The 23,248-nt window shown below is 33.4% G+C and overlaps 1 protein-coding gene across 1 annotated transcript in view; it reads right to left on the bottom strand.

Moving 5' to 3' along the window:
• Positions 1-23,248, bottom strand: part of LOC144371462 (uncharacterized) — a 431,923-nt gene that overhangs the window by 202,200 nt on the left and 206,475 nt on the right. Inside the window, 1 exon segment of the mRNA XM_078033773.1 lies at positions 4,543-4,554. Coding sequence (XP_077889899.1) covers positions 4,543-4,554 — 12 coding nt within the window.

Below are 23,248 nucleotides of genomic sequence, written 5' to 3'. Positions count from 1 at the left end.
TTCTATGTGTCTGCCATCCACTCTAGACTACAAATTATGTAAGGTAAAAAACAATGTTATTTCATATCTTTGTTACTTACTCATCTATGTCAATGCTGTGCATTAGTAGATATATAATGAATGTTTGCCAAACTAGTTCACTTGAGAGCCTCAACACTTTGTTTTCAATTATTGCCTCTATTTTCATCAAAATTAGATTGTCACTTGAAAGGAGTGCAATATATTGACCAAGTATACCTGATTTTCTCTAACTGTGGTCAATTTTTTCAAAACAAAAGAAGGCAGAATAATATTCTGAGAGATTTTTATAGAGGAAACGGGCAACTTAGAAGTGAGAAGTGTTTGTGCCAGTAGCATTTTAAGGTAGCTCAATGAGAAGATGGACCAGAGTGTTCTGTTACTATATAGGGAAAACATTATGGACAGAAGGATAGAATAGAAAGAAAGAAAGAAGCTCACATTTTTTAAAGTGCTAATCTTATAACAGAGACTGCAGCATAGGTTTATTCTGGGTCCTTTATCAGGCAGAAAAAGTGTTTTTATGCTATTGATTTACTTATTTAACACAAGGGAAATTGAGATGAAGAGGTTTGCACATTCAAACACAGGTACATCTGATTCTAAAGGATATTGTGTTCTATGCTATGTAGAATTGGATTAGATGGATGCTTGGGAGAGGTGCTCAAGGACAAAAAGAGTAGATGGTAGAGAGGAAAACTGGGCACCAATGGAAGTTTAGGTTTTATTCTGATTTTATCTCCTCCTCCTCGATCCTCCTCTTCCTGCTCCCCTTCTTCCTCCTCTTCATCTTCCTCCTACTCATCCTTCTTCTCCTTCTCTTCTTCCTTCTCTTCTTCTCAATAAGACATAAAAATACATTGTGACAAGAAGAAACAGACCTCAAATCAGATTTCAAACACATATCCGTTTAAGCCTCTGCTGTTTTCTTCATAAAAAGCCTTCCCATTTCCACTTGCACATTCTGCAACTTGTCCTAGATACAGAAAAAAGAAGAGAAGTGGACAAGGTGAAAGGCAAGACTTTTTTTTTTTAAAATATCTTTCTTTGATGGAACGGACTATGCTGTGAAAGTTAGTCTTGTATCTTTTATATCATAAATCAGAGTGGGGCATGCTGTCTTGGAAAAAAACAGTAGCAATGTGCAAAGTGTTTATTGACAAAAGCAATAGCATCATGACAGCAGATAATTATGAACAGGGCTAGTGAGTAGTACTGGGAGGAGACGGTTCAGAGGAGAAGGGAGTGAGGCCCCTGAGGGCTGAAACCAATCAGATTCTCAATCCCTGGCCTCTGTGCTGCCTTTAAGCTCAATCACTTTCTCTAAATAACAAGTTTTTTTTTCCCTCTGGAGAGATGAAATCCCATGAGAGTCATCTGAAACCAGGGATGAAGTAATTATTGAGGGTAAAGATGATTTTTTTAAAAAAATAGTAAACCCAAAGCATCTTACCACCCTATGACCTGTAAAATCTGTTGGAATTCCAGGGCAGGTTCCTGAGGATTCTTATTATTTAGGATTTTTCATCCTATTTCTTTTGTGATTTCCACTGAACACATTTTTTTAGGTGCAATAGCTGGATGCTGTTGTCTCTTTCTTTTGATCTGGAGTCAATTTACGTATGAGGGCAATTCAACCTCTGCATCATGGTTAGGAGAAAATAAGTCTAATAAATTCAGGGTATGAGGAAAACATCTTCCCTGGGTCTCTTTCAGTGGAAGAGGAAAGAAAAGAGGCAGTCAGACTGCTACCTGGCTATCCTCTGCAGGCAGGGTGTCGTCTGGACTTGGGTTTCCTGCTAGAGTGAAACAGGCTCCTTGTTATGTAAGAACCTGCTGGCTCTGTAGGCAAAGCCACCGTCTGGAGGCCACACCCAAGCCTTGCTCTAGGAGCCTTTGCCTTGGTGTCTGTATGCTTACTTGGTTCATTTCGAAAAACCACTCCTGTTTATAAGACTTCTTTTTATCTGAACCTCCTTGGGGTGAGCCAGCTTAAAATTTCTCAATCCACTCATGGGAGAAGATATAAGTCCCACACCTAAGAAATAAGATATAATGAACATAAAATATTGAGATAAGGCTCTTCAAAGGCAAAGGATTAAAATGAAAAGGCACAGAATTATCAGATATCCATAACCTTTTATACTTCATAGTCATTCCTATGAATAATAAGAATAAAATCTTTGATCTTCAAGCAACAAACTATAGAATAGTCTTTTAAATCAAGGCTTTTTTGATATATCTTGCAGTTTTTCAAATATTTTTATTCAAGTGTTGTTTATAAAAAAAATTGCTAAGGATGAAGACGTAGCTCAGTTAGAAGTACATTCCTAGAAAGCCCTAGGTCATGATTTCATTTCTAGGCATCAACACAAGAAAAAAAAGAATGAAACAGTAGCAGACTTTTTAAAAACGCAATGATTCTGAAATGCTTTTTCTCATCTGAATTACTCTCTCAATGCCTTATGGATTGCTATGACTGATAGTTGTGGAAAAGAGAAATTTGTGGCTGAAGATTTTCCCAATTCTACCAGTTCTTCTTGGTTCTAATCATCTCTGAACCAATAATCATTTCACCATTTCTTGATGGCAGATCTGATCACAGTAGATAAATTACCAAGACTATTACCTAGCTAACTTCTTTTGTTTATGTCCCATTTCCCCTACCCTGAATCTTTTCAAAAGTAATCTCTAAATATGTGGTCTTGATTCTTTCCATTTTACATTCTGTGTACAGATGATTCCAACTTCTTCTTTACTCCAAATTTAGAAAATGTTCAACTTTTGAGCCCTTCTCACTTGCAAAAAGACCTGATCAGAAGACATAGGCTTTCAATTTAGTTATGTCCTAAACTCTAGGTTCTAATGATTTGTGTTTAGTTTTGCTAAAAGGAAATTCTTTTACTTTCTACTTAAAATGTGTTCTGTTGACAAGAATCATAGGAATAACTTAGATAATAATGAAAATGTAGAAACAACACCTGATTTAGAATGTGCATTTTAAATAGGATTCCTAACTGATGATTTATTAAAGTTTTAGAGTTTTGTGTATATGTAGGCTTTTGCCAAATATTCTGCCTTAAATTTTCTTGTAAGAATATAACCCCAAATTCTTCCCTCTGACATCCTGGTCTTAGAAGGAGACCTGGTATTTCAAAGGACATCTTAGAAAGCTTCAGATTTGAAAAGCACTTCTTACCATTTGTACTCTTTTCTACTTCTCCACATGCTGTGTATTCCCTATATGAATCATTCTAGGAGGTAGTAACATTTTCTGTTTCACTATTGTACTTGTGCATGACCAACCATATGGTTTTATAATCGTTTATGGTTCTATAAATATTAAATTCTGCATTATCAGGTCTGCACTACTTAATTATTTTCCAACAGTGACTGATGCAGAAAAAATGTGATGAAGTTTTACACTATCCCCATTCAATTTGGAAGTGGGAAATCAGCAGTGTACTCAAAATATTTCCATTGTGAGTACACTGCTGCTTTTCCTTCTAGTATATGACTTAACTTTCCTCCCCAATCTATATATACCTGCTTGGCTTTCCTTCTCTTACTCCATGTACTCTCTGCAATTCCCATTCTTCATTTTCTCTCTCCTCTCCTATTTCTTCTTTGCATATCTTGTGTGATTTATGCATATATTTAGCTGGAACTAATAGTGACACTGTGAATATAACCTGTATTTGGATAGTTCTTAATATGATACACCACTTAATACCTTTCTTTTTTCTAACTATGTATTTAATATGCACATTTATCTAACAATTAGAATATATTATTGCTCATATTTTTCTTTTTAATTTTTTAAATTTTTATTTATACATGACATTTGAATATTTTGACAAACATAGATTAAGTAGAACTTTCCATTCTTTTACATGATGTGGAGTTACACTGGTTATGTATTCATATGTGAACATAGAAAAATTATGTTCAATTCATTCTTCTATCTTTCTTAATCCCATCCCACCTCAAATCATCCCCCTTTGTCTAAGCCAATGAACTTCTATTTTCCCTAAGCCCTCTTGTTATATGTGAAAATCTGTATATGGGAGAAAACATTTGGAATTTATTTTTTGGGAGGATTGGCTTATTTCCCTTAGCATGATAGTCTCCAATTCCATTCATTCTCCAACAAATGTCATAATTTTATTTTTCTTTATGGCTAAGTAATATTCAATTGTGTTTATATGCTACACTTTCTTTATCCATTTATCTGTTTAAGGGCACCTACATTGGTTGCTTAGCTTAGCTGTTGTGCTTTGAAGTGCTATAAATATTGATATCAGTGGTAAGGCTTTTAAAAATATTATTATTTTTCAATTACACACATCAGTAGAATTATTTATGCACTTTGATATATCATACATAGTTGGTGTATAATTTCCTCCATTTTTCTGATTGTACATGTTGCAGAATCACATCAGTCATGCAGTCATATAGGTACAAAAGATAATGTCTATTTTATTCTACTATTCTTCCTATCACCATGTCCCTTTCCTTCCCTACTTTCACTCCACTCTATCTAATACAACTATGTGTTCTTCCCTAGCCCTCTCCGATTTTGAATTAACATCTGCATATCAGAGAAAACATTCAAACTTGTTTTTTTTGGGGGGGATAGGTTTATTTCTCTTAGCATGACAGTCTTCAACTCCATCCATTTACCAGAAAATGTCATTTTTAGCTTTTACTAAAAGCTAAAGAGCTTTTAGTAAAAATTTCACTGAGAGCAACATATAGTTTAATAAAATGACAAATTTGGAAGAAGAAATGTTTTTCTCTTTTACCTTTATGTAACAGCACACTCAATCTGGGTAAAGTAAGTGACACATTTTGCTAAGAGTGCAAAAACTTATAACAATAAAAAGATGGCAGCACAAAAACACCCATCACTTTATGACTATTTTTCAGGGCTTGAGTCATTGTTTTTTTTTTTTGGTGTGTGATTTCTGGATGAAAAAGAGCGGCCACAGAAAAACACAGGAGACCAAATGTAGAGAGTCTGAGACCAAATGAAACCCAGAATTTTGGCTTTTAGAGTACTAAATTATTTCACAAAAGAAATATTCTGTTGCAGTGTTAGGGGAAAATGCAAAGGGTGGAAAAGGGGAAGCTCCTTTCTAATAAGCTGAGGAGGAAAATTCTACAAATCCCATTAGTTAATGGAGGAAAAAAGTAGACAGACACTTACTCTCATACATTGTTTTTGAGACTGAAACTTCAAACTTCTACACTGGAAAGAAGTGTGGAGGTTCCTCAAGAAAACTATGAATATAACCACCTCAACACCAAGCCATACTACAACTTGGTATTTATTGCAAGGAATTAAAATCAGCACACTTGTAAGATACGTCAACATCAGTGTTTGTTGCTACAAGTTATACAAATAGTCTAGACAAGGATGCATGTACTGGAAATTCCTGTGAGCAGTATCAGAGTGCTTGGAAAGAAATCTTCTTTACTTGGGGACTTTTTCTAGTCATTTCTCATAAAAGATCAGAAACCCCAGCATTTAAAAAAAGAAGCTTTTTTTTTCAATACTTCAATGTGCATTGAATTCACTGGCTCTGGAGGCACACCCAAATACTATTCAGGCTGGGTTTGGGACTCCATGTGTCTCACCCATGGGTCTCATTCATGGGTTTATCAGACAGACACATGCTATGCCTGAGTTAAAAAAAATGAGACACATATTTTGAGAGCTCTTAGGAGATATTGCAGGTCTTGTGGTCTACATTGGACAACAAAACCCTAGGGCACTTTCATTCTGATGTGGTATTTGCAATTCTCTGACATCAATGCCAGGGATGTGTCTCGTAAAATAGTCACAGTATGCAGCACCATACATGTGAGCAGATATCCCAGGTATGGTCAACTCACCATGATTTTAGAGTATTTGATTTTAGAGAATTTGCTTTTTGATTATTTGCTCCAACTTCTGCCACAGAGGTGGTTCTATGCTCTTTCTGGGTGATGCAATGGACCCCTGTAGTCAAGCCCCTTTTGGAATGGTTTGCCTATGTGAGAGATCAGAATGCCCTGCCTGTCTTGTATCTCCAAGGAACAGCTGCAAGCTATCCTCACAGGATGGGGGTTGTTCAACCTGACAATATGGGTCTATGATACAGACTAAAGGGAATGTGATGAAAACACTTATCAGCAAGAGGTGTGTTTTGACAACAGGACAATTTTTATAGTAGAGGCCAACAGGGGCATTTTCACATTTCAAATAGGTGCTATGAAAATAGATGTCATCATGGATAAAAACTGTGTGGGCAATCAAGAAGCAGAAGGGTCCAGACAGGAGTGCTGAAGCAAGGTCTGGCGAGAATATAGTTTCTTTCATTTTCCAGAACAAAGCACAGATTCTGCCAACAGACCTCATTTACCATGCTCAAAGAGAGTGCTAGAAAATCTCTCAGACACTTGTAATTTTGCACACCCCTGGGATCACTGACTGAAGAAGTCCACAATTGGTATCTGCATTACAGAGTAGTCCCCAGACTCCATAGGTCTCACCCATGGGTCTCTTAAATGGGTTTATCAGAGAGACACAAACCATCCCTGAGTTTAAAAAAAAAGTACTGAGGGTGAGTTTTCATCTGCAGTAGAAACCTTCCCTAAGCACCTTATGCAAGGAGCTGGATATAACAGAGAAGCTCAGCTTGTGTACTCCACTACCACGTCACTACCAGGTTAGGTGTGTTTGGGCTGGAAAGACCAGAAAAGATTTGGACTACATCTGCCTCCAAGCAATCCCACCATGGTTTTGGTTTCTATAATAGAAGATCCTAGAAAGAAATTTCCCAATTTTAATATCATAAACAAAGAGAATTTTTAAGCTTTTCTTTTGCTTTTGTTTTTTTTTGTGTGTGTGTCAGATATTGTGTATGGGGTTTCCTCATTTTTTTCTCTCTTCATGTTCCATCTCATTTTCTAAGATTTTTGTTCCTCTCCTGTTTTCCCCATCACCAATTTTTCTTACTTCAATTCCAATACTTTCTCATTTTTATTACTTTTTTCCCTTATTTCCTACCCATCTATGTTTATCACATCAGTTTTATTCTTCTTCTTTTTTGAATTGCATGCTAATGATTTTACTATCACAAATGCCTTTTTTTTTCAGCCAGGTGTACGATGAATTTCTCACATCATCTCTCCAGTTTGTGGACTTATAGAGATCACTTTGAACATCATTTAATTAATAGGTAATATATGTATTGCTTTAAATTGTCATTCTTACTGAAAATTATTCTCTACTCTTAGAAAGATCCTGGTGGGTGAATCTAGCACCTTAGTCATGTCAAAGTGGGTACTTGACACTGAGATGTCACCCCTTCCTCAGGGTACATTCTAAAGAGAAAGCTGCAAATATCCCCAAAAGAAGAATTCATCCCAATACATGCAAAACCTCAGCCTTAATAACACAGACAATGTAAAAAAAAATGGAGCAAGAAACACCTCAAATACTTTAATTCTCCAATAACATTATTCAAAGATATTTTTTCTATCATTCAATAAAGAGGTTAGATAAAAATATTTACTGATATTGTCTGATTTACAATAAGAAAAGAAAAATACTTTAAAGGAGAACTAATAACAATACTCTTAAATCTATTTCAGAAAATAGAAAAAGAGGGAGTACTTCCAAATTCATTCTATGAGGCCAATATCACCCTGATTGCAAAACCAAAAAAAAGATGCTTCAAAGAAAGAAAATTTCAGATCAATATCTCTAATTAATATAGATGCAAAAATCCTCAATACAATTCTGACAAATTGGATACTAAAACATTAAAAAGATCATGCTCCATGATCAAGAGGGTTTCATCCCTGGGATGCAAGTCTGGTTCAACATACAGAAATCAATACATGTAATTCACCACATCAATAGACTTAAAGATAAGAACTATTGAACATCTTGATAGACACAGAAAAAGCATTTGAGAAAATACAGCATCCCTTTATGTTTAAAACACTAGAAAAACTAGGGATAACCGGAACTTACCTCAACATTGTAAAGCTATCTACGCTAAGCCTCAGGACAGTGTAGATTCTAAATGGAGAAAAATTGAAGGCATTCCCTCTAAAATCTGGAACAAGACAGGGATGCCCTCTCTTAACACTTCTATTCAACATAGTTCTTGAAACACTAGCCAGAGTAATTAGACAGATAAAAGAAATTAAAGACATAAATATAGGAAAAGAAGAACTTAAACTAGCACATTTGCTGATGAAATGATCCTATACCAAGCAGACCAAAAAGTTCTACAAAGAAACTTCTAGAACTAGTAAATTAATTCAGCAAAGTGGCCGGATATAAAATCAACACCCATAAATCAAAGTCATTCTTGTATATCAGTAAAAAATTCTCTGAAATGGAAATGAGAAAAATTACTCCATTCACACTATCCTCAAAAAAAAAAAAAAAAAACAATTGGGTACCAACTTAACAAAAGAGGTGAAAGATCTATACAATGAAAACTATAGAACCCTAAAGAGAGACATAGAAGACTTTAGAAGATGGAAAGATATAACTTGCTCATGAATAGGCAGAATTAATATTATTAAAATGGCCATATCACCAAATAAACTCTAAAGATTCAATGTGATTCCAATCAAAATCTCAGTGGCATTTCTCACAGAAATAGAAAAAGTAATTATGAAATTTATCTGAAAAAACAAGAGACCCAGAATAGTTAAAGCAATTCTAAGCAGGAAGAGTGAAACAGGTGGTATAGCTATACCAGATCTTAAACTATACTACAGATCTATAGTAACAAAAACAGTATGGTACTTGTACCAAAACAGGCTGGTAGAACAATAGTAAAGAATAAAGGACAAAGAGACCAACCCACAAAATTACAACTACCTTTTATTAGACAAAGGTGCTAAAAGCATGCAATGGAGAAAAGATAGCATCTTCAACAAATGGTGCTTGGAGAACTGGAAATGCATATGCAACAAAATAAAATTGAATCCCTATCTCTCACTATGCACAAAAGTTAACTCAATATGGATGAAGGATCTAGGAATCAAACCAAAGACTCTGCAACTGATAGAAGAAATCACATGGGGTTATGCTCCAAGTTCCTTAATAATACACCTATAGCACAATAATTTAAACTAAGAATCAACAAATGGGATGAATTCAAACTAAAAGGTTTTTTTTCAACAGGAGAAATAATATGTGAAGTGAATAGGGAGCCTACATTCTGGGAACAAATTTTGACCCCTCACACATCAGATAGAGCTCTAATCTCTAGTATATACAAAGAACACAAAAAGTTAAACAACAACAACAACAAAAACAAATAAGCCAAACAACAAATACACCAAGGACCTGAACAGACATTTCTCAGAAGAAGATATACAATCAATCAACAAATACAAGAAAAAATGCTTACCATCTCTATCAATCAAAGAAACGTAAATTAAAACAACCCTAAGATACCATCTCACTCTAGTAAGAATGGCAGAAATTATTAAGTCAAACAACAACAAATGCTGGCAAGGATGTGGGCAAAAAGGTATACTCATACATTGCTGATGGGACTGCAAATTGGTGCAGCCAATTTGGAAAGCAATATAGAGATTCTTTGGAAAACTAGGAATTGAACCACAATTTGACCCAGCTATTACTCTTCTCAAACTATACTCAAAATACCTAAAAATTGAATACTACAGGGACACAGCCACATCAATGTTTGTAGCAGCACAATTCACAATAGCTAGACTGTGGAGCCAACCTAGATGTCCTCCAATGGATGAATGGATTTAAAAAGGTGGCATTTATACACAGCACTAAAAAATAACAAGATCATGGCATTTGCAGGGAAATGGATGGCATTAGAGCAGAATAAGCTAAGTGACGTTAATCAATCCCCAAAAAACAAATGCAAAATTTCTTCTCTGATATAAGGGAGATGACTCAAAATGGGGTAGGGTGGAAGAGCATGAAAAAAAATTACATTTATATAGGGAAGAGAGGTGGGAGGGAAAGAGAGGGAGAAGGGAAATTGCATGGAAGAGGAAAGGAGACCCACTTCGTTATACAGAATTCAGGTATGACAATGTGAGAAGAAAAAAAAGAAGGGGGTCACATTAGATTGGGTAGAGAGAAGTGATGGGAGGGGAGAGGAAGGGAAGGGAGAATGAAAGGAAAGCAGAATAAAATGTCATTTTTATTGCTGTGGGTATATATGTGACTGCATGACCAATGTAATTCTGCAACCTATACACTCAGAAAATTGAGAAATTATGTCCCATCTGATACAAATGTATGATATATCAAGATCATTGTACTGTCATGTGTAACTAATTAAAACAAATTTAAAAAACATAAAAAAATGAAATAAAAAGTAAAACTAGAAAAAAATAGTTACCTTATTACACCTACTACTAAAAGAAAATAATTAAAAATAAATAAAAAGAAGTAAATTTTAATGAGTTTCACAGAATTTATATTGTTTTACACCAAAACTAATATATTGCTAATTACCTAGAGTTGAGACCAGTCTAGAGGTCTTCAAAGATTTATCATAAATATAGAGGTCTCTCCAAGTATCTACATCTACCTTTAGATTAAGCAATAGTATGTAAGTACAAATATTCCCTCATTTATTATAATTCTATGCATTGCAACAAGGGAAACCTGTTCATTGCATCCTTTTTATAAAGTAATAAAAATTTTCTAAAGAAAAAAAGAATTTCTTCATCTTCTTTTCTTTTTTTAAAAAATATCTTATCTACAGAAATATTTGTGGATATTTACTAAGTGGTACATTTCAAATTATTCCCGTGACTAACTGAAGCATGAAATAGACCCCATAGCAAATTTTCTATTTTTTAGAGGAAGAGTATAATTCCAAAATACTGTGAAGATATTTTTAAAAGCACACACAGATCCTCAAATGTGACTGACTATGTGTTATTGTCTCTCTCCAGCTGATCCAATGGCCCACATCCCTACAGTGCCACTTTGCCTCCAACACACTATTGTCTGCTTTTAATTTGTAGGGGATTCTTCAGGCACTGGGACATAATCATGACACTAATGTGCCAGAGCATTCTTCATTAAGTCAAAGAGCAAGCTGTATCTGAGATGGGCTGCTCAACTTTCCAGCTAAAATATCTATCACTGTGAGTGTTGCTAAAATTCTTTCTATGTAACTAGGTCACTGAAATCAGTTAGAAAATACTTTTGGTTTGTTGAAAACATATTCATTGAGATTCACAGATGAGTAGTTCTATGGCCTCAGAAAAATCTAATGATAGCAGAATTAAGTTTACCGGGTACATGTATAGAATCCAGGAAGTCTCTGGGTATCACACTTGGAAAGTTTTTTTCTGCTATGAATAAGAACAAACTCAATTTTACCCAAAACCACGAAATGCATAGATCTTCTGGAATCTTAACTCGGAGTCTGGTTAAAATCCTTGTTGCTATAAAAGATGAAACAGTGCATGTCAGATGGAGCTGCTGAAAGACAGCTATGAACTGTGCATGAAATTTAAAACAACAAAACAAAACATGGAGGTCATTAGGCAAGAAAGTCTGGTATCTGGAAACTCAAAGTTGAAATCCAGCTGGTTTAAGACTATCCAGTACATGTTATATACTACATAGCTATGTCTTTTTTAATATTTGTTTTTAGCTATAGCAATATCTTTATTTTATTTTTATTGGGTGATGAGAATTGAACCCAATGCCTCATGCATGGTAGGCAAGCACTCTACCTCTGAGCCACAACCTCATGCCTCTAGCTAGGTCTTAAGTTCAGCATGGCAGTGGAGATGGTATCATACATTGGTGTCACATAGCCACATAGCATCTCAGAGATGAGTGAGAGTTGCCAGAATGCCAATAAACCTGTCTGAAGAAAGACTCTTTCTTTTGAAATCTTATTCCTACTTTTGATGTACACTCCGTTACATAATGAACTGGAAAAATTTTGAAAAAAAAATTAAAGAAAGGAAAAAATCACTAAAGACATCTTGCTTGAACCCAAAAGCAATGGTCTCTTTCTGGGAGGTTTCAATTTCCTTAATAGGCCATTGGATATCTTTTTTGAGGATACTATTTGCATTGACAGAGACACTGAGGTCTAGGCCATATAAAATATTTAACTTTGCATGAAAGCATGTTCATATGTAACTAAAACTGAGCTATTAGGAAGGACTATCCTTTACCATTAATGCACTCAGTTGCCACTACCATTATATGTGTTCATTATTTTAAATGGATATTCAAAACTCCATTTAACATCTTCATCATTTAAGGAGGATAGAAAAATGGAAGCACTAATGTTTACGTATATGTTATCATAAGTTGTAATGCTATTTTCAGAGTCATAATCAGTTAATTATTTTGAGACTTAAATATCAATTATCACTTCGGGATTTCAAAGCACTGTTATGAAAGAAAATTATATTTGGCTTTATAAACTTCTTAAAACAAGTAACACAGAAGAAAATCAGAAATTTAAAAATATGTGTGTACACATCTGTGGCTTTTTTTTTATGCTACAAAAACCTTCCTCCTCTTCTTCAGATAATTTATATCAAGTGATTCAGCTGAATATATATATATATAAAATATTAAATTTATATTTATATTAAAATATATGCATTTAAACTAATTAGAAGATTTATACAGAATAAGAGTCTATCAAAAATGAAAAGTAATAATAAGCTTGATGTTTAGGTGATTTTTTACCTTTTTAGATGATTATTGGTGGGGTATAATTGTGTGAACTCAGTGATTTAATCCCAGGACATTGGAACCTTGGCAAGCACTCTGCCAGAGTTGAACCCAAAAACTTATTTTTTTTTTTTGGACACTGGGTCTCTCTAAATTGTCCTTGCTGAAATTTGCCATGCTCCTGTCTCAGGCTTCCAACTAGCTGTGCTTAGAGGTTACCATTGTACCTACCAGATATTTACTACTTCATGGAATGCTTTTAGTAATATAAAACTTCAGCAGTCTACCTGGGACAAACTACATATCAACAGGTTCAATATGCAAAAACATCTCAAACTATATCCACTCAAGATGAAAAAAAGTAAGTTAATTTAAAAAACAATATAAGAAATGTAGGATTCATAGTGGGTTAGGGAGGGGAAGCATGGGAAAAACAGATGAACTCTAGATAGGGCAGAGGAGTGGAAGGTAAACGGAGGGGGCAGGGTTTAGCAAGAATGGTGAAATGTGATAGTCATCATTATCCAAAATACATGTATGAAGACATGAATTGGTATGAGCATATTTTATATATAACAAGAGATATAAAAATTATGCTGTATATGTGTAATAAATATTGTAACACATTCCACTGTCATTAAAAAAACAATTTTTTTAATGTAGGAATCCACACCATCTTCTATTCTTTTTCTTGTAACAGTAACTTTTCAAAAGAAACTATTAATCAGTAGTTATTTCCACAATGACTGAGAATTTCTACACTATTATTTAAAAAAAAACTTGTATATGCAAGGTGTTAATTCATTATTCTGAAAGAAAAATATATGTTCCAAAAGACTCAGTATGTTTGTTCATTCCCTCATGATTATGAATCTCCTTGTCATAAAGTGTTTTTTCTTTCCTTGGGGATACCTTAGCATTTCAGCCGTTCTACTAGATATCTACCAGTTGACCTCAAATTACTCCTTCCCTTGTCTAGTTCTTTGGCTCTTGGATTGAGGGGACCTCTTTTACATTATCTTGGAGACAACAGTTTACTTGAACCCAAATGATTAAGTTCCTTGTAAGTGAGAGTAGAGAAAAAATGGTAACAGGTATAGTGGCTTTCTCAGCAGAGACTAAAGAAGTGAAGTTACCAGCCAGAGGCAGAAACTGGAAAAAGCTTGAAGGCTGTAGTTGGACACAAAATCAAGCATTAAATGGGTCAATATTTATCTCAAAATATAGGAACTGGTAACGAGCTATGACAGAGGACAGTGAAGTTGGAGGAAACGGATAAAGAGTAAAGCTGAACTCATGTTATGAAAGATTTCTGGAAAATTTCAAAAGCTTGGTTTTTCACATTCTAAAGAGAGGTTTATGGTCACATGAACATCGTAGCTCAATGGCTCCAAATGTTGGTGACAGAACAAATGTGGAGAACATACCTATAGGCAGAGATAAAAAGGTGGCAAGAGTGCAAAAATAGAGAGAAGGCAGGCCAGAATTGAGGAAATGTTTCAAGAAATATAAAGGATGTATCATTTTCTGGGATAGTGTAGAATTAATTTTTATTAAATAAAGGACAAACATCAGATTCTGGAATAAGAGGCTCTGGACTGTTAAACAAGGTTTCAAATGGCATGTGAAATAAAACACAGCAACTTTTTAAGTTGTCTGGGATTACATGCAGTCTTTCAGTTTCATGTTTTCCTATGTTGAAAGGACTCATCTTGGTTCTTTGGGGGCAATTTCTTGAATCTTCAATTTACTCAATCATCCAATGAATCAGAGCACTCTATGGGAAAAACTTTGTGATAGAGTCACTGCTTAGCATGCAAAAGTATCTGTGTTCAGGCCCACCATTAAAAAGTCAACCAACCAACCAAACAACAACAACCAAACAAGCAAAAAAAAAAAAAAAAAAGCAAAGAAGGCAATAAAAGGGAATATACACAGTGGTTTGTGTAAGTAATTTTAAATTTACAACTCTGGGTTTAAACAAAACATAACAAAATAAAGTAAAAAAAAACAACTTCAGAAAATCATAATTTCCTACAAATAGTTTTACAGGAAATGAATAAAATATACAAAATAATTCTTTGTGTGCATGATTACAGACATGATCACATGAGTGATGATGGACACGGAATAAACTGGGGTATCAAGTACTATATGAGTTCAAAGTAATTAATCAATACAGTGGGTATTATACTACAATTGAAATTAAATATTAAACAGGTTTTCTTTCACACACTACCCTTAATCCAATATTTTTATGTCTATCTCCCAAGATTTGAAAATTATTGTCACCTATGAATTTTTTTTTAATCTGGAGAAAAAAATAGAGTCTCATAATTCACCTAACAGGTATAAAAATTCCAATTGTGGAAATTTAATTTTAGAAATGTCTGAGATAAAGATTTTTCTCGAAATCATTTTGGTGTGTCTTTAAAAATGTATTCTTAAACTTATATGCCAATATAGACACTGGTGTATTTTTTAAAACCTTTATTTTATTTATTGTTTATGTTGTGCTGAGGATGTAACTCAGGGTTTCACATGTGCTATTTGTCCTCCATAGCCATGGTTTCAGTAAAAAGAAAATTAACTCTCTTCCCACCACTTAGGGGACAATCTAGCATTTCAAATATTTTAATATAGCTCTTTCTAGAGAATTTTATTACAAAATTTATCTGATTTGCATATCCTTGCTTCTGTCGTCCCTACTGTATTCTTTTGAAGAAAACATCTACTATCTAGAATAGGCTGTATGAGTTTGGAAGAAGATATTAAATAATGGTTGTACATTTTATGTAATATTCAGTTAATAACTCAAGATAATCATAGAAGTTTAATTATTTTCATGAGAGAAAAAAGCAAAAGGGATACATAATCCACAAATCATGAATATGACAAACCACCCATACATTCTTGCTGAATCAGCATGGAGTTTCATGGGTTTGCTTATATATACAATACTTTAGCAGGGTGGGGTTATGGCTCACTGTCCATGCAGGACAGTGGTGTGTCTTCTTTTACTGTATCCTCTGGTCTAACCAACTGAAAGTTTCTTTATCAACTCATGTGAAAAGATAGGAACCAAATATAATAAATAATATATAATAAGCATAAAGTATTAAAATATGGTAATCCAAAAGGAAAAGTAAACTGAAATGTCAAATAATTATCAGATATGAATACATTTTTATTTCAAATTCATTGGCATATATACAAAGAATAAAAGCTTTGGTATGCAAAGAATTAATCTATAGAGTCTGGTCTTTTCAAAAGGAGCCTGGTTTGGTATATCTTGTTAGACTTTCAAGAATTTTCATGAAATACCTGTCCTATCAGAAAATTAGCTATTTAAAGATGAAGATGTAGCTTAGTAATAGAGTGCATTTCTAGAATGCCTATAACCATGGTTTCAGCAAAGAGAAGATTAACTATCTTTTTTATACATTTATTATTTGTTTTATGTGGTGCTGAAAATCAAACCCAGGGCCACACACATGCTAGGTGCACACTCTACTACTGAGTCACAACCCCAGCTTCAAATTAACTATCTTTAAAAATTCCCAATGCTTCTCAAATGATATGTTTCTCATCTCAACTACTGACATCAATGCCACATTCTTTCATATGCTTGGTAGTTATGGAGAAAAAAAAATAGTGGTGGTTTCCCCAATTCTACCCATTTCCCCTGATCACAACCATCTCTGCCTAGTAATAAACTCATCTTTGTATTCAATGCAAATATACTGAAACCAGCTGAAAGGTATTTCCTCAGTCTTCTTATCATTATTTTCAAAATTACCTAGTTATTATATTTGGTTCCCTCCTCATTTCTCCTTCCCTTTGCTTTTTCATAAGCAATCTCTAGATCTGTGGTCTTGATTCTTTTTTACATTCTTTATTTGGATTACTTCCACTTCATTTTCTTGGCAATTCAAAAACTCTATCTAAAAATACAATTTATATGTCTTCATTCTTTTGTCCTTCCTCTTTGCACAGGGACAGAATCCGAATGAAAGATTTATGCATTCACTTGATCTGTTTATGCCCTAAACTAAGATGCAATGGCCCTTCATTTAGATTTTTCTATGGGGCAATTCATTTGTTTTCAACTCAGAATGTGTCATGTGGATCAGGAGCATTGGAAGCATCGTTAAATGTATTATTAACTACAATGTTTCACCAAGCACCCATACTCCTGGAGCTGCCTGCCTAACAGTAACTGCGGACAATGGATATTCTTGAGAGTTGCACAAAGCTCCTAACATTACATAATGTAACTGTAAAATGTAACTACAGAATAAGCAACCTTACTGATACTCTAAACGATAATGTGGTTATTCTACTAATAACCTATTGTAACCTATTGTTATAAATAAATGTGGCCACATGGACAAAGAGCCACTCTGCCACCTTCCCTGTCTCTGCACATTATTTCTGTTTACTCTTTATTATTTCCAGGAAACATTTTACCAGGCCATGACTTTGCTGACCATCCCATATTATACCCTCTTTTTATTTAACGATTTTATTAGTTTGGGCAATATTTATGGTCTTAGGAATTATAATCTTTCATATGTTATTTAATTATATACATTCACAGGGAATAATATATGTTTATGTTTATTTATGATAAACCAAATGTAGCTTTTTATGATCTGAAACTCATTCCTTTATTTCTTTTTAATATTGACAAAGACCAGAACTGTTAGAAATTTTTACTTTATCTTTTAGACCAGCTTTGGCAACGGAAACTCAAATCTTCTTATTTTTCTAATACTCTGCTCTTCCACTTTCTAATACCTAACCTGTATTCACCTCCCTTAACAATTAGCTCCTTATTTTTTCCCCTTTTTTTTTGTCTGTCATCTTTACCCTTCTCATTCTTCATTAGCTTTACTCCCCACATTTTTCTTATTTTCCAACTTTTCTCTAAGAAGGTCTGGAAATAAACCTAATAATTCAGCTCCTCTAGTGACACTCCAACTTACCGTGTTGCTGCAACTTGATAAGTTGATACCATTTCAATGTTTTCCTCACTATTTTTTCACTTCTTTAACTTTTAAAACATATGAGTGCTCATGTTTTAACAAACATATCCAATGATTTTTATAATGAGTTGTTCTTACTTTCTATATGTCAATTTACATCATGATTTGCTCTTTGATGCTGATCACTGGATAAATGCCCAACAAATTTCTAAGGATGAATCTGAGAGACACTCTGATAAAACTAATATCACTAATGAGTTGCACAAAGATTTCCTAATCACTATTCTAAGAAGACACCTAATTTTCCAGATCTGAAATAAATTAGACTTAGAAACTTGAGTACATATTGAAAATAAAAACATTTTATATCAGAGTGTAATGCATTCTCTGCAAATCAGCCAACTATTATCTTCATTTGGCTAATAACTCTATATAAAAAATATAGAAGAAAAATAAAAAAAATATTTACACACAGTGCACTAACTGATGTACATAATTCCAAAAGAAAGTAACCTCATTATATCTAACCCTACTCATAACATACCATTAACATTCTCATAAAATAAGAAGAGCTTCTAACATATATAATATATAATATGCATAATAAATTTAAATTGTATATATACATATATAGATACACCAATATACATATACACAGTTGCTACACATAAATAAACATTGTACACATTATAAGTTTTTAGTGTTGAACTCAGATATTTTGTTATAGAGACTGAATTATTTTACATCAAGTAGAAAACAAACTGTGTTTTCAGTGTTTCATTCAGATAAGCAAGGGCTTACAGAAATCTACATATTTTTGGTAAAACTTTTACTGATAGAAAAACTAGTTTAATAAAATGATGAAGTTGGTTTAAAAAGCTTTCTTGATTTTACCAATATATGAGGGTAGAGTATGCATCAATTTCTAGGGAAAATAATTTTTAAAAACTATGGTAAAAAGTATGTATTTAGATGCATACAGTAGTTACTGACTGCACCCTGAATTTGACTCAAAACAAATGGTGTGTGTCTGCACAAACACTGGTAAGAGGCAAACACTGGGGGTGCAATTACATAGAGACAATGGACAAATAAAACCCAGAAATAAGTTTTTAGTGTAACAAAAGTGTTCATAAAAGAGTTTAACAGCAGCAGTTGTCAGGGAAAAACTGGCTAGATGGAAGCTGTTCGCTGGTAGGCTCACGCCCTTTAGTCTTATAGAAAGAATATTTAAAATTTCAGTAAACAGTTTCAGCAAAGGAGCCAGTTGGATTCTGCCAGAAATTTCAATGGAGGACAGGTGCACTGCAGATTTTTCTCAATAGACTCATAATCACCTACATAGGAAAATTTTTCACTTGGAGTTATTTTTATAGACTTTCTTTATGGGAGATCAGTAACCCTGGCATTTATGTTCTTATATTTTCAAGACCCAACAATGTCAGGCTCTATTTATAATACAAACTAAGAAACAGATCTTCAATCAGCTCTGAAATCTATAGACATGGTTACATGGTCAATCCAAGGAATAGAAACTGAAGTGAGTTACATTCAAATGTGACTGCAGGAACTATATAACAGTGAGAGTAAGAATTATTTCTGGTAGAAAACTTGGTGCTAGAATCTCTAGTGAGGTGAGATGATCTCCCATGTCTCGTCATTTTACTATTATCAGAGGCATTTGAAGGAAGAACTGCCAATTCTTCAACTAAAGCAATAACATTCACTTCCCTGGCAATTCACTGAGTGGGTTCCTCCCTTACAAAGTTTTCACTGCTGAGACTCTGTCTTTGACAGATTAAATTGTTTTGCATGTTTTATATCTCTAGGACACAGTGGCTTGTTAGGTCTTTCTGGGCTAGAATTGAGAAGAAACAAGTAAAACTAAAGTTGTTCCTCAGAAACCCCAAAATGATGATTAATTTTAAGACTTGAAAACGTGAAAGAAACTGTCTACATTTGAATTATATCATCTAGGAAAATCATATACTTTTCTTGGTCTTGCATTTGTAAGTAGTTTTGTAAAAAATTTTGTTATTCTCATTCTAAATTACATAATATTTAACTGTTTTATTGTTTCTTACTTTGTAATTTTTTCTTACTTTTTCATTTGTATGTGCTCCATTTTTTTTTCTTTTCCACATTTCTGTCGTCACTTTTTTTTTATATCACCACTTTTTCTATATATTTTAGTATTAAATTTAGAATCATTAATGCCTAAATTTTGGGCATTGTACATTATTACCACTTCTTCATTGGTTATTTGAATTGAAAAAAACATTTTTAAAAGTTATTGTTTTCCTTAAAAATCAACATGTGTTTTCCTTTTCTTTTAAGTTTTTACTATTACTGGTAGTTATTTTTTCCTCCTAAAGTGCTATATATTTGTGGTCCCACAACTTTTGTCAATGAGTTAGGGCTTTGAATATGGAACATAAACTCTGTCAGGGCATATCCATAGAGAAATTCTACCCAACAAAATTACCTACATCTTAGAGGAAAAGAGAAATCTATTTGAAAGTATACAAAAACCTCACTGAACATTACATCAGGAAACAAGAAAGAGCAACCACTAGGATACTACCAAAGTTCTTTTTTCCCCAACAACTTAATCCACATACACTGATGTGGAGAATATGCTGAACAAAGAATTAAAACTACTGTGAAAATAATTTAAGAAATTAAAGTACTAAGAATAATAAATAATAAATTAATGAAGGCAATTCAAGTTTGAAAAGAATATTCCAACAAGGAGATAGAGTTTCAGAAAAAAAATAACAAAGTAGAAAATTTAAAAATCATAAGTTTTATTATTTCAACTAAAATTCCAAATGGGAAATATGACCAGTATAATATGTCTTGAAGAATGTTAAGTATTGAAGACAAGGTAAATGAAGTAGAATGTTCATATAGTACTAAAAAGGAGAGACTTTAAAACAATATACAATCATTCTAGGACAACTTTAAATGACCAATTGAAGACAAAGGTATTGAAGGAAGGAGTGTATAAGGACTAATGAAATAGAAAACTTATGGTGAACTTACTTCAGAAAAATTTACTTAATTGTGAGAACAAGATGGAAATCCAGGTACAGAAAACATTTAGAAAACCTAACAGACATGGCCATAAAGAATGTCTCAACATCATATTTGGGTTAAAATGACAAAATTCAGAGCAAAGAAAGATTTTTACAAATTCAAGGGAGAAGCAAAAAGTTATTGATAAATGGTAATGTAGCTGGATAACTCTAAATGCCAGCAGAACATACAATAATATATTTCAAACACTGAAAGAAAAATACTGTAGCAGCACAACCTCCTCCACATATTCATCTTAATTAAGCTTCTCCAGAGACTCTCACCACAATTTTTCTTTTTAACAAAATATCAGCAAGGATCTCTGCAAAAGGAATCAACTGTACTTAGATGCTCTACTTCCTACTGCTCAGCTCTGTCCTACAAAAACTAAATTTAACCACAAACTTAATGTACGTACTCTGCTTTTATGGTATAATCTGCAAAATCCCAAACTGTTTTAAGAAATGGGAAAATGGGTACCTTCTGAGAACTCAAAAAAATCACTTTTATGTAGACCACTGCAAAAATGTACATCTCCAAGCACATCCTGCCTACCACTGGTTATAAAGTTCAAAGAATGTCTAGACTTGGCATTCAGAGGGAGAATTTGTTTTAGGCAAAAGCCCCTGCTGGACAGTCTGCAGACAATAAACCTGCTTATGCTAATTCCTCTGATGTCCAGTCTCATCTGTCTTAGTTCAGTATTGCCAGTATACATTGTTATCTGCATCAAAGTTATTCTTCGAAATCAAAGCATAAATAAAAACCTTCCAAGTCAAGAATAAACTAAAAAAATTATGACATCTAAGCTACCATTGCAAAAGATTCACAATGAGATTCTATATACACAAAAAGAATATTAGAATAAATCAAGGGAGAGTACAATAGAATAAATGGCACTTTAAGAGTAGATAAATAATTGACTATTAAGTGTAAATCCTATATTAGAGAGAAACAAACCTCACTATCCTAACACTGAATTCACATTGTGTTAATTATAAACTTAAAAGAAATAGACTGATATAATTAATTAAAAAGACCCAAATATATACTATGTACAAGAAACACACCTGACATGCAAAAATGATTATGAATAAAAGTAAAAGAATGAAAATCTATTCCATGCACATGTAAGCCAGAAAAAAAAAGTAGTAGTTATTTTTATACTTGATACAGCAGACTTCAAGACACAATTACCCAAAGGTGTCAAAGAAGGTCACTACATAGTGTTAAAGAGAAAAACTCAACAAGAAGATAAATGGTTATAAATATTTGCATGTGTATGGCAGTTAACCCAACTTTTATAAAATAATTACTATTCAGGCTAAGGAACAGATAAATCTAATAAAAATCATAAATGTGAGTGACTTTAACATCACTGTAACCAGTGGCTGGTTATATGGAGAAAACATCAATAAAGTTTCTAAATCTCACCTTTACTTCACATAATACCAATTTAATAGTTGTCTACACACTATTTCATCTGAAAAACAGCAGACCAAATATTCTTTTCAGCAACACAAGGAACTTTCTTTAAAATAGATCATATATTAGAATACAAAGCAAGTATTAGTAAATACAAAAAAATTAGAATAATTGCCACTACTCTTTATCACATCACAATGGATTGCTTTTAGAAAACAACTTATATAGTCTTTTTTAACAAGTATGTCTAGGAAAACTGGATGCACACATGAAGAAGAATAAAACTTGATCCTTCTCTCTCACCCTTCACAGAAACAACTCAGAGTATATAAAATATTTATGAATTACACAAGTACTCTGTAATTGCTAGATAAAATTGTAAGTTGAACACTTTGGCATTCTGACAAGCACTAATTGTCTTAACAAAACTTATAAAGCATAAGAAATGAAACCAAGACTCAATAAGAGGAGCCATGTGTGGTGTCACACACACCTGCTTGGGAGACTGATGCATGAGGATTGCGAGTTTAAAGCTAGCCTCAGCAGAAGTGAGGCACTGAGCAACTCAGTGATACTCTGTGTCTGAATATAATACAAAAATAGGAATACGGGTGTGGCTTAGTGGTTAAGTGCCCTTGAGTTCAATCTCTGGTACCCTACCAAAAAAAAAACTGAATCAATAAGTTGGATGACATCAAATATAAAAATTCTAAACACCATAGAAACAAATAAGAGCATAAAGATAGAGCCTAAATAATGTGAGATCTTTGCCACCTAATTCTCAAATAGGAGGTTAATATGCAAAATATATAAAGAACTTTAAAAACTCATCATTCAAAAATCAACAACCCACAGAATAAATAAACAAAACTAAAGGGATCCTTCTTAACAGAATTGCAAATGGACAATAAATATGAAAAAAAGTTCAACATCTCTAGCAGTTTGGGAAATAAAAATCAAACCTGCATTCAATTTTATCTCATTCTCTTCTGAATGGCAATTATCAAGAGCACAGGCA

The sequence above is a fragment of the Ictidomys tridecemlineatus genome, chromosome 16, assembly GCF_052094955.1.
Source record: "Ictidomys tridecemlineatus isolate mIctTri1 chromosome 16, mIctTri1.hap1, whole genome shotgun sequence".
In the NCBI taxonomy this organism is placed as follows: Eukaryota; Metazoa; Chordata; class Mammalia; order Rodentia; family Sciuridae; genus Ictidomys; species Ictidomys tridecemlineatus.
The sequence above is the reverse complement of the archived record's forward strand: the minus strand, read 5'-3'. Positions and strand labels throughout refer to the sequence as shown.